Source organism: Lactuca virosa, chromosome 4 (assembly GCF_052849685.1).
Source record: "Lactuca virosa cultivar CGN04683 chromosome 4, Lactuca_virosa_CGN04683_v6, whole genome shotgun sequence".
Lineage (NCBI taxonomy): Eukaryota > Viridiplantae > Streptophyta > Magnoliopsida > Asterales > Asteraceae > Lactuca > Lactuca virosa.
In genome coordinates this window covers 89,854,811-89,871,491 of record NC_136429.1, presented here as the reverse complement: position 1 = coordinate 89,871,491, position 16,681 = coordinate 89,854,811, and the positions used below count along the sequence as shown (strand labels likewise).

At 42.2% G+C, this 16,681-nt stretch overlaps 1 protein-coding gene across 1 annotated transcript; it reads right to left on the bottom strand.

Annotated features, from left to right (window-relative positions):
• Positions 1–13,825: 13,825 nt before the first annotated feature.
• Positions 13,826–14,672, bottom strand: LOC145109896 (ethylene-responsive transcription factor 1-like). The gene has a single exon (XM_079047021.1). It carries the CDS (start codon positions 14,560–14,562, stop codon positions 13,960–13,962), a length of 603 nt encoding a protein of 200 aa, XP_078903147.1. The 5' UTR covers positions 14,563–14,672; the 3' UTR covers positions 13,826–13,959.
• Positions 14,673–16,681: the final 2,009 nt, after the last annotated feature.

The following is a 16,681-nucleotide window of genomic DNA, read 5'->3' as shown; positions in this document are numbered from 1 at the left end:
CCCAAATGCTCGCTTGTACTTACTAATCAAATTAAACAAAATGATATGTTTTATAACATCCAAGTTACTGGTGCGTTTACATATGTCAATGTAACACCCCGAATCAGGAAGACCAGGAAAGGAAAGAAAAGCTCTAAGTCAAAGGAGTCAACTCGTCGAGTCCAAGGAGGAACTCGACGAGTCGGAGCGTGACCCGTGTCGCGGATTAAGTGACCGACTCGGCGAGTCGGGGAGACTGACTCGGCGAGTCTGGTCTGGGTTGGGAAACCCTGGTTTCGAGACTCGGCACCCTATTTAAGCATCTCATTCTCATTTCTAGGGTTTCATTTACAGCCTGCATTGTCCAGAGACGAAACCCTAGTCACCCAACTTCATTCTTGAGCTTAAGTGTGAAGGTTAAGGTCCCTTTTGAGTGCATCTTGAAGGTTGAAGGAGATAGGAGCAAGGAAAGGAGTATAGATCCAGAGTTTGGGTGTTATCTCAGATCATTTGAAGGTATGAAGCTCATACCTTGGCTATTAATCATCTAGATCCCCTTCTTTGCTAGTATCTTGTCACTTTTGGGACCATTTCCAAGGTCAACCCGAGTATTGAGCCTTGGAGGACGAATAGAGACTAGATCTGAGCATATCTGAGCTCTAGAAGCTCTGAGTGAGAAGCTTTACTCAGCTATGGCTTCCTTTCATGACTTAGACCTCCATTGTAGTTTAGATTAGGGTGTTCTAGCGTCATAACACCTTGCATGCACGTAAAGTTAGCAACTTTACGTGCAATGCTAGCGTAAGGAGTCCAGATCTATGAGTTGGAAGTGTTGGAATAGACTGAAATCGACAGAATAGAGTTGTCACAGGGAGGACTCGGCGAGTCAGCTTATGGACTCGGCGAGTCGGGTCGCAAAACCCAAACCCTTCTGTTTATGAGTCGGATCAGTGAGTGGGGTTAGAGAAGGACTCAGCCAGTCTGTGCCCGTGATGGAGATGTAGATCATGATATTCGACGAGTTTGAGGAGGAACTCGGCGAGTCCAAGGCAATCTCTTTAGCCGATGAAGATGGACTCGACGAGTGGTAGAACAACTCGGCGAGTCGGTTGAAGATAGTCCCAAAGTGTTAGATGAAGGAGAACTCGTCGAGTTCTCGCTAGACTCGACGAGTGGAGTCGGGGTTGTTTGGGATTTGAGGAGCATGGACTCGGCGAGTTGGTAGAACAACTCGGCGAGTCGAGTCAACTGGAAGGTTGACTTTGACCAGGACCTTGACCATAGTTGACTTAGTTGACCTCTGGGGGACAGTTTAGGCTAAGTTCTATTATTTGGTGTTGGTAGCTCGGTGAGCTAGGAGAGCAGCGCTTCAGAGAATAGTCGATTAGCAGCAGAGGATTATCAGCAGAATTCAGCAGTACAGGTGAGTTTTCCTTCCAGTAGGAACGGGTCTACGGCCACAATGCCGGCCTGTTTAGTTAGCAGTAGTTCCGGACTTCGGTCCGATGCAGTAGTTTAGTGTGCTTGATGTCTTTATTCACGCATGTTCTTGTGTTATGTGTTCCGGACTTCGGCCCGATGCAGTATGCAGTATATGTGTTTATGCTAGTAGTTATGATTATGCTATGCTATGTCCAGTTAGTCCGGACTTCGGTCCGATGCAGGGGGCAAGGCCCCAATTAGTCCGGACTTCGGTCCGATGCAGGGGGCAGGGCCCCAGTTAGTCCGGACTTCGGTCCGATACAGGGGGCAAGGCCCAAGTTAGTCCGGAGTTCGGTCTGATGCAGTGGGCAAGGCCCAATATGTGTTTTATATGTTATTGTATGGTATGTGGTAGTTTGGGGGAACTCACTAAGCTTTGTGCTTACAGTTTCAGTTTTTGGATTCAGGTACTTCCGCTAGTAAAGGGAAGAGCTCGGGATGATGGCATGGCACACACCACAACTTCAGTTTATACTGGGAGTTTTATTCAGACATTTTGATATGTTTTGACATCAGTTGATTTGATTAACTTATTATGACATTTTGAGACGCATGATCCATGGATTTATCTTTTAATATTTAATATTATGGTTTAGTAAAGTTTTCAAACGAAAATTTTTGGGTTGTATTTTTGGGATGTTTCAAGTTGGTATCAGAGCCTTGGTTTGAGGGATTCGGGCACACTTTCGGGTGTGTCTGAACTCAAACTAAGGAAGTGGTATAAAGTTTTCAAGAGAAAAACCATGTTTACAGAAGGATTTTTAGAAAAGAAATTTTTTTTAGAAAAAGTATAAAGAAAAGAGTTTTAGAAAAGGCGAAAAGAATTTTGAAAGGAAAAGGGTGTGGTGCATGCAATCAGCCAAGCTCAAGTAAGTACTCCCAAATTACTCATACAAGTTATGTTATGATTATCAGTTTCAGTTTCAGTAGAACAGCATGCTAGAATAGGACTAAGGGTCTAGGAGGATGCCTTATGTGCCTGCTATATGTATTTCAGCTTTATGAGAATTACATGCTAGTATTGAGTAGACAGTAGTAGGATAGTCTGTTTAGGTTATGCGTGATATTATGAGCTTAGCATTGTATGCTAGTACAGTTTATCGTTATGAGAATAGATTTTCTTGAGTAGTTTCCTGTGTCCGAATGTTGCTTGCTTTGTGCTTTGTAGGACTCTGAGTGATGGGAGTTAGCCATTAGGTGAATACGTCACGTCACATGTGATCAGGGTTGAATAAACTCAGAGTGTTGGATGTGGCCCTATTGCGCAGCTCTTGTTTGAGTCTAACCGTTGTAGGGACGAGTCTTTTACTCGAAGGATTATCTGAGCCTCGTCACATGTGATGGTATTCATGTGATGGCTATATGGCATTACAAGGAGACCTTCAGCAGCTGAGGACTGGTTTGGGTAGAGTCAGAGATTTCCCTAGGGCAAGCCTAGGATGAGAGTAGCAGAGATCAGTAGCAGTGGAAGGGACTTGGTGTAGTCAAGGCAGTTCTTGAGGAAAGTACGGATAGATGTGGAAGGTATCAGGGGCCCATACTACTGAAAGCAGAGAATCTATACTTGATTCAAGAAGGGCCAAGACGAAACCGGGGAAATTGTAGAGTATGTGTGAGATCCCTCAGCAGCGATGAGTATTTTGACAGTTATTGTGATATGTTTTCAGCATGGTGACGTTGCGCGAGATACCAGTTGGCAGTTCAGGTGCCGAGGAGGGATCCCGCTCAGGCTCTAGAGCCGGACAGTTTGATGATCAGATGAGAGATGTCATTTCCGCAGAGATTATACGCAACATCATTGATCAGACTCCTGTGATATTCGGTTCGGTTAGGGAGGCCATCGTGGAGCTTTTGGACAGTCGTCTTGAGGCCTTTAGGGCCGGGATAGTTTCAAGGCAGTTTGGGGCTCGCCTAGAGCCCGATTCTTATGGATCCCAGGGATCCATCAGGGAGGGGGATCCCATTTTTAGCTCTTGCCATCAGGGGTCGGGAGCGAGTGGGGCACCATGTCCCCAGGAGAGTTCTCTGCATGATTGGGTTGCTGCAGAGGTTTCGCGAGTCGTCCGCGAGGAGCTACCCCACATCGTCAAGAGGGTCACTCATAGGTTGACTGAGAAACTCCAGGATCAGACAGCTGTTGTTCAGACGATTGGGGGGGACGATGGGGTAACGCAGGAGCGAGAGATTGATCGGGAGTCAGAAAGGAAGAGAAAACCGAATGAGGTTCAGTAGCCCACAGGTTCGGGTAAAAGAACCAAAGGGCCGAGTTTGAGATCGAGAGACTTCTAGGGCCGCAGCCGATGCGGTAAGTGTGGCAGGACGCACGGGGGTGCGTGTAGGAGTAGTAGAGGTGGTGATCCTGGCTGTTTCAAGTGCGGCCGAACTGGTCATTTTAGCAGAGATTGTACTGCTACCATCGCCCATCGCCCAGGGACTTGACCCAATATGTTTCTATTGCAGTCGGAGGGGCCACAAGAAGGCCCATTGTCCGAGTTTGTGTTCAGCAGGGCAGGTGACAGCTCCTGCCCCTGTGACTTCGAGAACCGCCAGCAGATGTCAGGGTCGGGCAAGGGCGCCCACGGCTCGGAGCAGAGCATTCCGGTTGATTTCAGCAAGGATTCGAGCAGCACGGGATGTTGGAGGTACGTATCTTTCACCTTCCTGTCAATTATTATTTATGATGTTGTTGTTATGTTACTGCACCGATTAAGTAGGTACATATATTGGAATATTATATTACCTACTTGCGAGTGGGTCATATGACATCTGCATATCTTGGATTTGGAATGATAGCTGGGGGTCGTCCCCTGTAGAGCAGGTTACTACGAATGCAGTAACTGTAGCAAGTATGAGTAAGATTCGGTAGTATCTCATTACCTTCGGAAAGGTGTCGTTCGGATATAGATCGGTTAGATTCCAGCACGAGGAGCACCTGAGGGAGGTGCTAGAGACTTTGAGAAGGGAGAGACTTTTTGCAAGGTACTCAAAATGTGAGTTCTGTTGGTGCGAGGTGCAATTTCTTGGGTACCTTGTCACTCAGAAGGGTATTCTAGCCGTTCCGGCTAAGATAGAGACCGTGATATAGTGGGAGTTTCTGAGGTCTCCAATTGAGATTCGGAGCTTCCTGGGTCTAGCAGGTTATCACCGTAGAGGTATTCAGATTCTTAGAAGTGGTGTGATCTTTTGGATTGGTTAGTAGTGACACACTAGCAATGGCAAACATGGCTTTCAGCAGATTAGGCATAGAATGGTAAGAAGGATTGAGTATCCTTCCAGCATCGTGTGCTGTAAGACGATAGTAGAATCAAAGTGGGGGAGTATCATCCAAGGATTCAGAAGTAGGAGCAGTTTTGAAACTGGGATAAGTTTCGCTTCCTTATCAGAAAGGAAGACAGCCTAGGCAGCTGTGTGGTTTGAGGGTAGTGTGAGATGGAAGTTTAGGAAAAACTTGCCAGAAGGGAGATCGCATTCCCGTAATGGTTGCCAGCAAGCCTTAGGGAATCAGGTTGGGGATTCCAGTCAGGACCTGGGTCCAGTCTTGAATGATACGTCGTATGTATACTAGCAGACAGATAGTGTTAGAGTGTTGTAAGTTTGCGGGTATAGCCGTAGCATTCACTATCAGTCAGATAGTGTTAGAGTGTTGTAAGTCTGCGGGTGTAGCCATAGCATTCACTATCAGTCAGATAGTGTTAGAGTGTTGTAAGTCTGCGGGTGTAGCCGTAGCATTCACTAGTAGCCAGATAGTGTCAGAGTGTTGTAAGTCTGCGGGTGTAGCCGTAGCATTCACGAGCAGTTAGGTAGTGCTAGAGTGTTGTGAGACTGTGGGCGTAGCCGTGGAATACACTTGGCTGGTAGACAGCATGAGCGCGTTGTTAGGACGCGGAAGGAACATTAGCCCCCCCCCCCCCCCCAATTCGGGCGTAGCAGTGAGGATGTCGAAATCCACGAGGTGGATTTCGGAATTATCTGGATGGATTAGACCTAGTTGAGCCAGCAATAAGACTGTAGGAATGCCACTACAGCTTTGAGATCGAGGAAGCAATGGATTGCTTCAGGTTACTTGTTATATAAGGCTACAATTGGTCATGCAGCAATCACGTTTAGCCGCGGGTTGGTAACATCACGATTCGACGCTCGGACCCGATCGGTTGGATCAGGAGGTTGTTAGAACCTCAGTGACATGATAACTAGTGGCAACTAGTTCCAGGGAAGGTTTTTGGTTCGGAGGCCGTGTGAGGCGACTAAAATAGAGAGTCCTTTGGCTCCGCAGTCGGGTTGGAACCCGGTATTTCAGATAATTGGTGAACGGACTGAGACCAGGGAGGTCTTGTTAGATTTTGGGAGAGCAGCCATGTGGCTGCATACTGTTCAGGCAGTTCAGTGTTCAGGCAGTTCAGTGTTTCAGGCAGTTCAGTGTTCCAGGCAGTTCTGTGTTCATGCAATTCAGTGTTTCAGGCAATTCAGTGTTCAGGCAGTTCAGTGTTCCAGGCAGTTCAGTGTTCAGGCAGTTCAGTGTTTCAGGCAATCAGTGTTCAGGCAGTTCAGTGTTCAGGCAGTTCAGTGATTCCAGGCAGATCAGTGTTTCAGACAGTGTTGGGTCTCCAGCGGTAATGGTATTTTGGATTTTTCACGGATAGTTTGGGGAGTGGCAAGACACTCATAGCACGATTATTTGAGTTATGGTCAAGTATAAGTGGATCATAGGGATAAGTGGATCTGTGAGTTCTGTTGTCCTAGTGGGAACCTGGAGTAGTTAGCATGTAAGGAATGGTAAGGAATGATTTCGAGGATGAAATCTAAGTTAAATGGCTGGAGTAAGGGATAGCGTGAAAGGAATGTTCTTCGCAGTGGCAGGGGAGATGGTTAGTTATGGAGAGTTGCCTTGGGGAAGCTAGAAAACGCGCAAGGAAAAGAGGGTGAGCCCCTAGGATGTTCATCATAAGTACTCGGGGAGTACTAGATGGATGGTCAGTTGGGTAAGATGTGTTCTTAGGATTGTTGAGAATTGGAGTGCACTCAAGGTGAATAGCGACAAGAACTAATTTTATTCTGAGTGACCGGGCGGAAGGTCCATGGAAGTGGTCATCCGGAGTTACATTCATCAGGCAAGGGTAATGCAAACGGATTGCAGGACAGTTGGTCGTAGCGGACTTCGAGGACGAAGTCTAGTTTAAGTGGGAGAGAGTTGTAACACCCAGAATCAGGAAGACCAGGAAAGGAAAGAAAAGCTCTAAGTCAAAGGAGTCAACTCGTCGAGTCCAAGGAGGAACTCGACGAGTCGGAGCGTGACCCGTGTCGCGGATTAAGTGACCGACTCGGCGAGTCGGGGAGACTGACTCGGCGAGTCTGGTCTGGGTTGGAAAACCCTGGTTTCGAGACTCGGCACCCTATTTAAGCATCTCATTCTCATTTCTAGGGTTTCATTTACAGCCTCCATTGTCCAGAGACGAAACCCTAGCCACCCAACTTCATTCTTGAGCTTAAGTGTGAAGGTTAATGTCCCTTTTGAGTGCATCTTGAAGGTTGAAGGAGATAGGAGCAAGGAAAGGAGTATAGATCCAGAGTTTGGGTGTTATCTCAGATCATTTGAAGGTATGAAGCTCATACCTTGGCTATTAATCATCTAGATCCCCTTCTTTGCTAGTATCTTGTCACTTTTGGGACCATTTCCAAGGTCAACCCGAGTATTGAGCCTTGGAGGACGAATAGAGACTAGATCTGAGCATATATGAGCTCTAGAAGCTCTGAGTGAGAAGCTTTACTCATCTATGGCTTCCTTTCATGACTTAGACCTCCATTGTAGTTTAGATTAGGGTGTTCTAGCGTCATAACACCTTGCATGCACGTAAAGTTAGCAACTTTACGTGCAATGCTAGCGTAAGGAGTCCAGATCTATGAGTTGGAAGTGTTGGAATAGACTGAAATCAACAGAATAGAGTTGTCACAGGGAGGACTCGGCAAGTCAGCTTATGGACTCGGCGAGTCGGGTCGCAAAACCTAAACCCTTCTGTTTATGAGTTGGATCAGTGAGTGGGGTTAGAGAAGGACTCAGCCAGTCTGTGCCCGTGATGGACATGTAGATCATGATACTCGACGAGTTCGAGGAGGAACTCGACGTGTCCAAGGCAATCTCCTTAGCCGATGAAGATGGACTCGGCGAGTTGTAGAACAACTCGGCGAGTCGGTTGAAGATAGTCCCGAAGTGTTAGATGAAGGAGAACTCGTCGAGTTCTCGCTAGACTCGACGCGTGGAGTCGGGGTTGTTTGGGATTTGAGGAGCATGGACTTGGCGAGTTGGTAGAACAACTCGGCGAGTCGAGTCAACTGGAAGGTTGACTTTGACCAGGACCTTGACCATAGTTGACTTAGTTGACCTCTGGGGGACAGTTTAGGCTAAGTTCTATTATTTGGTGTTGGTAGCTCGGTGAGCTAGGAGAGCAGCGCTTCAGAGAATAGTCGATTAGCAGCAGAGGGTTATCAGCAGTACAAGTGAGTTTTCCTTCCAGTAGGAACGGGTCTACGGCCACAATGCCGGCCTGTTTAGTTAGCAGTAGTTCCGGAATTCGGTCTGATGCAGTAGTTTAGTGTGCTTGATGTCTTTATTCAAGCATGTTCTTGTGTTATGTGTTTCGGACTTCGGCCCGATGCAGTATGCAGTATATGTGTTTATGCTAGTACTTATGATTATGCTATGCTATGTCCAGTTAGTCCGGACTTCGGTCCGATGCAGGGGGCAAGGCCCCAGTTAGTCCGGACTTCGGTCCGATGCAGGGGGCAAGGCCCTAGTTAGTCCGGACTTCTGTCCGATGCAGGGGGCAAGGCCCCAGTTAGTCCGGACTTCGGTCCGATGCAGGGGGCAGGGCCCCAGTTAGTCCGGACTTCGGTCCGATGCAGGGGGCAAGGCCCCAGTTGGTCCGGACTTCGGTCCGATGCAGTGGGCAAGGCCCAGTATGTGTTTTATATGTTATTGTATGGTATGTGGTAGTTTGGGGGAGTTCACTAAGCTTTGTGCTTATAGTTTCAGTTTTTGGTTTCAGGTACTTCCGCTAGTAAATGGAAGAGCTCGGGATGTGGCATGGCACACACCACAGCTTCAGTTTATCCTGGGAGTTTTATTCAGACATTTTGATATGTTTTGACATCAGTTGATTTGATTAACTTATTATGACATTTTGAGACGCATGATCCATGTATTTATCTTTTAATATTTAATATTATGGTTTAGTAAAGTTTTCAAACGAAAATTTTTGGGTTGTATTTTTGGGATGTTTCAGTCAATGTGCAACCGACTCGCAACTACAATTCACATGTCTCCGTTTGAAGATTATAAGATATTATCGTCTCATGATCACTCGTGATAAAATCCATGAAGTGATTCAAATGAGCGTGGGTTGAATCCAATACTCGAATCTTATTCCCGGAGTACTCATGAACACCGCAACCTCTTTGTCCTAGACAAACTACAGACCCATTCATGACAGTCTTGCCTCAATACCTACTTCCAAAGTATGATCGACTGTGGATGATTTGAATAACCTAGTTATTCGGAAAATCAAAACATGCAAAGTGAAACACAAGAATAATACTAATCCTATATGGCCCCAAAACTTTTAAGCCATATAGATTACTCATCATTCATTGTACAATGTTTTGAATAATCAACTTAACACTTGAATTAAAACAATAGTTATGCCATGCTCCAAGCATGCAAACTATGTTTGTCTAAACAATAGTTGTGCCATGTACCAAGCATGCACACTATGTTTGTCCATGGTCCTTACTTTATGAAATAGATCAATTGAAAAACATTTCAATGATGCTCATTTCAAAATTCCAAATCCTTATTGCAAGTGTAAGAATTCCAAATTCTTGTCACTGCTAGAAGTGTTATATTCTAAACTATCATGCAATGATTCTTTTGTAATGTCTAGGTGCCAACAGTCACAGAGACTTGACCAATGATATTACAAAATATTCCTTTGGAGATTGTTACAAGACAATTCCATGGAAATGAAGTCTCAAATTCAAAGTACATTCCTTTGAACATATTCCTTTGGGACGCGGGTTAAGTGACCTACTCGACGAGTTGGAATACCAACTCGGCGAGTTGGTCTGGGTTTGGGAAACCCTAAATTAAGGATTTTGTTCCCTATTTAAGCATATTATTCCCCTCCCATCAACCTCATTTCCAGCCTACACTGCTCAAACTCTAATCCATAAAACTCTAGTGCCTTCCATAAGCTTGTGAGCCATTTATGAGTGTTCTTGAGTGCTTGGAAGCTTGAAGAAAGAAGGGGAAGCTTGGTGGTTCCAAAAGAAGCAAGTAGATCCAGAGGTTTTGCTTCATTTCCAGCTCATTCAAGGTGAAAATCTACAACCTTGACCATTTATCTCTTAGATCTCTAGTTAGGATAAGTTTCTATCTTTTCTAAGTTTTAGTAGAGCCATTTTCGGGATTTTGTGGTTCTAAGGTGGGGGGGTATGACTTCAGATCTGGTACCATTGAGGGTTCCCATGGCATAAAGGTGTCAACTTTTATGGCCATGGGAGTCCCATGCATCATATAAACCTCATTTTAGAGCCTTTTGAGCCAAAAACGCCATCCATGAACGTCAAGTTCGTAGCTTTACGTGTAATATGGACCCTAGGAAGTCAGATTTATGTTTTGGATGCATTAGGACCATCTGAAATTGACTAAATAGTTTTGGACATAGAGGGACTCGGCGATTCGCTTATGTGATTCGGCGAGTCAGGTCGCATTTTTCCCCAAAACCCCTTCTGATATCGAGTAGTGGGTTGAGTTGGAAGAAGACTCAGCCAGTTGGTTTCATTATGGACATGAAGATCAAAATACTTGACGAGTTCAAGGATGAACTCGGCGAGTTCAAGGAAATATCCCAACCATATGAAGATGAATTTGACGAGTTCAAGGATGAAATCGGCGAGTCAAGGACTAAACACCTTAACTCGGACAAAGATGAACTCGGAGAGTCAGTTGTAGAAGGTCCCGACTTTGTTAAAAGGAGAACTCGGCGAGCCCTTGTAAGGCTCGGCGAGTAGGGTCGAAGTCTTGGCGTTTTCATGATTTCTGAACTCGACGAGTTGTGGGTCCAACTCGGCAAGTTGAGTCAACTGGATGTTGACTTTGACCAAGATGTTGACCCTGACTTTGACTTTGACCTGAGTTGACCAGGAATTGGTAATTAAGGAAGATTGTTATGTGTAGGACCTAAGAGGGGTTGATTCCGGCAGCAAGGACAGTTCAGACACTTTACGACATTGAGGTAAGTTACCTTCCAGTAGAAGTGGGTCTATGGCTACAATTTCGGCCCACTAGTAGGAGATGGTTGTTAGATAATTGTCTTTGTGATAATTATCTGGTATGTTATGTTTATGTGATAGTATGCTATGATGTTATATGATATGTGATAGGAGGGGTAGGATAGACCCTAGTACCGGTCGATAGGGTCGAGGGGGTATGCCAGCACCCAGATAAGCTAGGCAGTATATGACTTATATGTTTATGAACTAGGATGTTATGTGGTAGAGTAGGGGGTGAAATAGTCCCCGGGTACTGGTCGAAAGGACCGAAGGGGTAGCTAGTACCCAATCATGTTAGACAGATTATGATATTATGTGGTAGTGGTAGGTGTGAAATAGTCCACAGGTACCGGTCGAAAGGACCAAAGGGGTAGGCCAGCACCCTGATATGCTAGGCGAGTTACCGGTCGACAGGGCCGAAGGGGTAGGCCAGCACCCTGATATGCTAGGCAAGTTAGCGGTTGAAAGAGACCGAAGGGGTAGCTAGTACCCGGATATGTTATATAGTATGTGTTATGTATGGTATGTGGTATGATGGGGGAACTCACTAAGCTTCGTGCTTACGGTTTTCAGTTTTGGTTTCAGGTACTACGTTTTCAAAGAAATGGAGCCGCGACCGCAGCGCATCACACTATGTTTTCCACACATGAGATCTTTGGGATTACACTCTGATATTATTTTATGATAATATGTTTTGATTACTGACACTTTTGTCTTGACACGTGATGTTATTATGAATGTTTTTATATTGTTGGTTTTAGAATAACTTAATTAAAAACGAAATTTTTGGTCATGATTTTTGGGATGTTACATTTTGGGCCTTAGAAGTTTTGGCCTGGATTTTTGGGCCTCATGGCCCGCTGTGGAGTGAGGCCTCTGGGCCTAGAACTGCGATTTATGGTATTGGGTCTTTTGGGCCATAGTGGGCCCTCAGAAATTATTTATTTTGGGCTAAGAGTATGTTGGGCTTAAGAGAAGGCCCATTTGAGGAGTTGGGCTCAATTTAGAAAATTGGGCCATTGGTGGGCCACTAGTGGGCTTGGGAAGGCTATCTAGATTTGGGCCTTTCATTTTTATGGTGTTGGGCCTTAGGCATTGGCCAAAATAGATTAGGGGTAAAATGGTCATTTTACCCTAAGAAGGATTATTAGTTTTTGACTAAGTGTTATTGTGGTAATGATAGCTCGGGGAGTCGACGGAGCAGCCGTTAAAGATTTCTTACCGTGAGATTCTTCATTCAGCTTTGCGAGGTGAGTTACCTTTCTGTAGAAGTGGGTCTAAGGCACCACGTCTGGCCCACTAGTTGTTGTTTATAGTAGAGATGATTGTCTTTGTGATAATTGTCTGGTATGCCACTATCTGTAGAGATTTATGTGCTTGTGTGCTATGTATTATGTGGTAGTGGTAGGAGGGGTGGAATAGGCCCCGTAGTCGGTTGAGATAAACCAGAGGGTAGGTCGGGCACCCAGATATGTCTGACAGTATGTTTATGATATATTATTATGTGATAGTGGTAGGAGGTGATATATACTCCGTAACCGGTTGGATGAGACCAGATGGTAGGTCGGACTCCCAGATATGTCTGACAGGGTAGGTCGAACACCCAGATATGCTTGGCATGGGTAGGTCGGGGACCCAAGTATGCCTGACATTGGTAGGTTGAGCACCCAGGGATGCTCAGCAGGGTAGGTCGGGCACCCATATATGCCTGACAAGGTAGGCGGGCACCCAGATATGTCTGGCAGTATGTGTTTATGTGGTATGATAAGGAAACTCACTAAGCTTCATGCTTCCAGTTTACAGTTTTGTTTTCAGGTACTTCTTCTTCGAGAGGAATGGGGCCGGCATGATTGCAGCGCATCACACTATGATTTTCCGCATATGAGATCGTTGGGAGTTATACTCTAACATTATTTTACATGGTATGTTTTGACACTTGTGTTGTTTATGAGACGAAATGATATTGTCGATGTTTTCAGATTACTATTTTTATTCATTACTTAATTTTAAATGGAAGTTTTGGTCTTGAATTTTGGGATGTTACAAGTGTTTTAATTAAAAGGACAACATTCTTTAGCTTTAAGCAGCAAGCCAACAACGCAAAATATGAGTGGAAACACTAATTCAAAAATCAAAAATCAATGAGAAAAAAAAGAAATCGAGCATTAATCAATAAACAAAAAACAATGGAAAATCAAAAAATTAACCCTAATCGGCTATTAATCCTAATAGATAATCAGATGATGAAAAAATCAAGGGAAAACATTGCACATACCTTGAATCAATGAATCGTCAGAGATTTTTGAACAATAAAGAATCAGAGAAGCCGAGAATAGAGAAGGAAAATCACCCACGAAGCATTTGTTCATCAATGCATACATTTGCATACACTTGCTTTGATACCAAGTGATCCCGAGATGATTGGATCGAATGATAATTACAACCAAAACGAATAAAATAAATAGAAAATGATGCAGATTTTTTATTAATAAAACTCTAACTCTTCATACTTCTATGATTGTTGTTTTATTTATAATAATCTAAAAAGCCTAATACGAATGTATAACTCTAATTAGAGAAATCAACTTATTTAACAGATAATATACACTTCTAAAGATTTTATCCAATTAAATATATATTTAATAAAGATAAATCTAGAAAGAAAACTTTAAAATAAAATAGCCAGAAAGGCATTAACATAAATACAAGTTTCGATTAAACTTGTGAATGATGTCCAAAGAAACTTAATCACTATCCTTCTAATTGGCAATATGCTGCCGTGACCACTCGAAGGAAAAGTAAGACATAAGCAAGAACAATGCAAAATTGCAAACGACATTGACCATTGAAGATTGACAATATTCTGTATTTAAATTTACAACTATATTTTATATTCAACTGCTAAATGATTTTATCGGTTATATATTGAGTTAATATACTTGTTGAGGAATTCATCAGCACGTCACAAAGCTAATGAATGTAAGAATGTTCACTTATGAAGTTCTGAATTCGAACTGACTTTTATTTTTTACACAAATAAAAACCAAAAAGTAATTACATTCATTTTAGAAAAATGCAAATTGATTAATTAAATTTGAAAGAAGAAATAAATTGAGCTTCTTAATTAAAAGAATGGAAAAAATTAATCACATGAATGGATGCAAATAATTTATCTTAGTATGGCAGATAGTAATCATCCACTGTACCACTTTTCCTTGGTCTCTTTATGCCTCCGTCTTCCGACGAAGATGATGGTGGCGACCCAGCCTCCATCACTGACTTCCGACGTTGAGTTACCCTCACTGGCTCTGCCATGTTTGTTCCAATCAGGTGCGGGAAGTTCAACAAAGCGCGAGACCCACGAATCTTATAAGCTGCTTGATCATAAGCCACCGCTGCATCCTCCGGAGTTTCATAAGTCCCAAGCCACACCCTCGCCCCACGCTTCGCCGGGTCTCTTATCTCCGCTGCATACTTCCCCCATGGCCGCCGCCTCACACCCCGAAACTTCCTGAACTCCTGAGGCGCGTGAGTTTCACGTCCCGCCTCAACTTCTTGCTTTTCCATTTCTTGATTTTCTTCTGATGTCTCGAGCTTCACCACCGGCAGGTCGAACCCACCGGAAGCCACCACGTCCCCTAGTGTTGCACTGCTGCCAGATGATCCACTGCTCGTCTCCGGAAAAAGATTGGAGATCTGGGAATCGTAGAGAAGGTGGTGTTGGATTGAATCAAGAAAAGAGAGATCAGATTCTGACATGAATGTTTCTTGATACATGTTTTGTGATTTTTAAAGTAAGTTATTGATGGTGAGGTTTTGAATTTGAATTCCGCTTGTGATTTTGATGGGAATTATCGTTGAAATTTTAGTAGATGGGGAGATAGATATAAGATGTATGTATATATATGCGAGGAATTTTAAGTAAAGTTGTTTTATATTCATAAGTAATTATCTATATGAATTGCCATGAAGTTTCATCAGCCATGCAACTATGCAAAGTGCAAATTGCATCTTTATAACACGTGGGGTTGCTTAAAATAATTATGGAAAGACGGTTTGTGTTTTAAATTAAATTAATTAGAAGACAGTTATTGATCGCATAATCATAGTTTTTTAATGCATGGTGGTTGGTTGCCCTTTTTAAAATATTAACTAAAGTTTGATAGAATTGGTACATTGTAATTAACTGTACTTTTGGTATTCACAGTTTCATATTTGAATGAGTTATTGACCATACATTCATATTTTATAATTATATCAGTTACATTAATTATTATTATTATTAAGTTTGGAATCAAAGTTCACATTCTTTTATTTAAATTATATTTTCTAGTTCTTCTCATGTCTCAAAAAACTATTTATGTTTGTAATTAAATTCAATTAAGCTGTACTAAAAATGATCTAAATACTATATATAATGGTGAAAATATGAGTATGTAATTATTAATTTCTTTGTTCGATTATGTTATAAATTTGAGTTATCATTATTAAAAACATATTCATTTTTCTCTTCAACCGTTTTTTCAAATAAAACGTTTATGTAAAATATTTATATGTCATTTTATCATAAGTGCTGTTTAATTCATTAATTATATAGTCATTGTATATCCTGCCTTTACTTGCAAGAATTATCCCTTTTGACCAAAACAGGCAAAACTGATTATAGTTAATTTTCGGACAAATTTCTTATTTAAGGAATGCTAGTATCATATCATCTCCTTAGTTGGATTTTTATTTTTATTTATTATTTTTTTTTTACACTGAAAGCTTAAAGCATACTGAGATGTCAATATAATCAAATATCCATGCAACTAAATTGAATTGACTGAAACTAGCTCCCATAAATGCACTAAATTTATTAAAACGGAAACAAACTACCTAGTCAAACCTAGTCGATTAACACATTCTGGCTAGCAAACCAGAAGCTTTTGTGAGATTAGAATTACTGAATTTGTACGCACATTAGTGGTGAGAGATAATGTTGTTGTTACGTTCAAGTACCACAATTTATAACAACTAATGTAAACAGGTTAGGCAAGTGTTTTTTTTATTTTTTTGTTAACAACAGCAATTATTATTACAATAATAAAAAGCTACCGAGAAGAAAAATAACAAGCAGAGATGGTTGTAATAAAAAGAGCTGAATTTGAAGTGTACATGCAACAACACAAACCAAACGATCTTGATACTAAGTCTATTTTGCGTAAAGTGACAAACCAGCAACCTTCAAAATGGTTTAAGGGGTACATTTTAAATACAATTAATAACCAAACAAAGTTCACCTTCTTAATTAAAAAGGAAAACATGATACAAGCTGCCAATGTCCATTAATCAAGATGGACGCTCCATATAAACTACTTCATCAACATCATTAATTATTCAAGAAGACATTATTAGCATCACTTTGACAAATTAGCAATCCAAGAATAGTAGGCTTAACTACTCGACTAAATGTATCAAAACAATCAACTTAAGCACTATGCAACAACTCTGTTATAACTAAGCATGCTTTGTATCGACTAATGGTTCCATCTAAGTTACGTTTTATCTCTTCTTAGACACATCTGCATGCTACAACATTAACACTGATCGGTACAACATCATCGCACTATATCAAGCTCACTTCTTAATAGCTTGTTTAGTAAAAAAACAGTCAAAAGAATTTTGGTATGAGAATACGTACTCAACTTGTTTGTGATGTTAGCAAGAAGTCAGATGATCAGATAAGGATTTTTAACCTTTGGAAGGACATATGGCCATTCACTACATAATTGCAATACAATATGCTTTTTTCAAAGTTGTTTTTTGGCACAAATATTTTTTTAAGACGCCCATATTGTTATCCTTTTGTCATAAAAGAGGACAAATAGGTAAAAAATAGAAAATGAAGTTTATA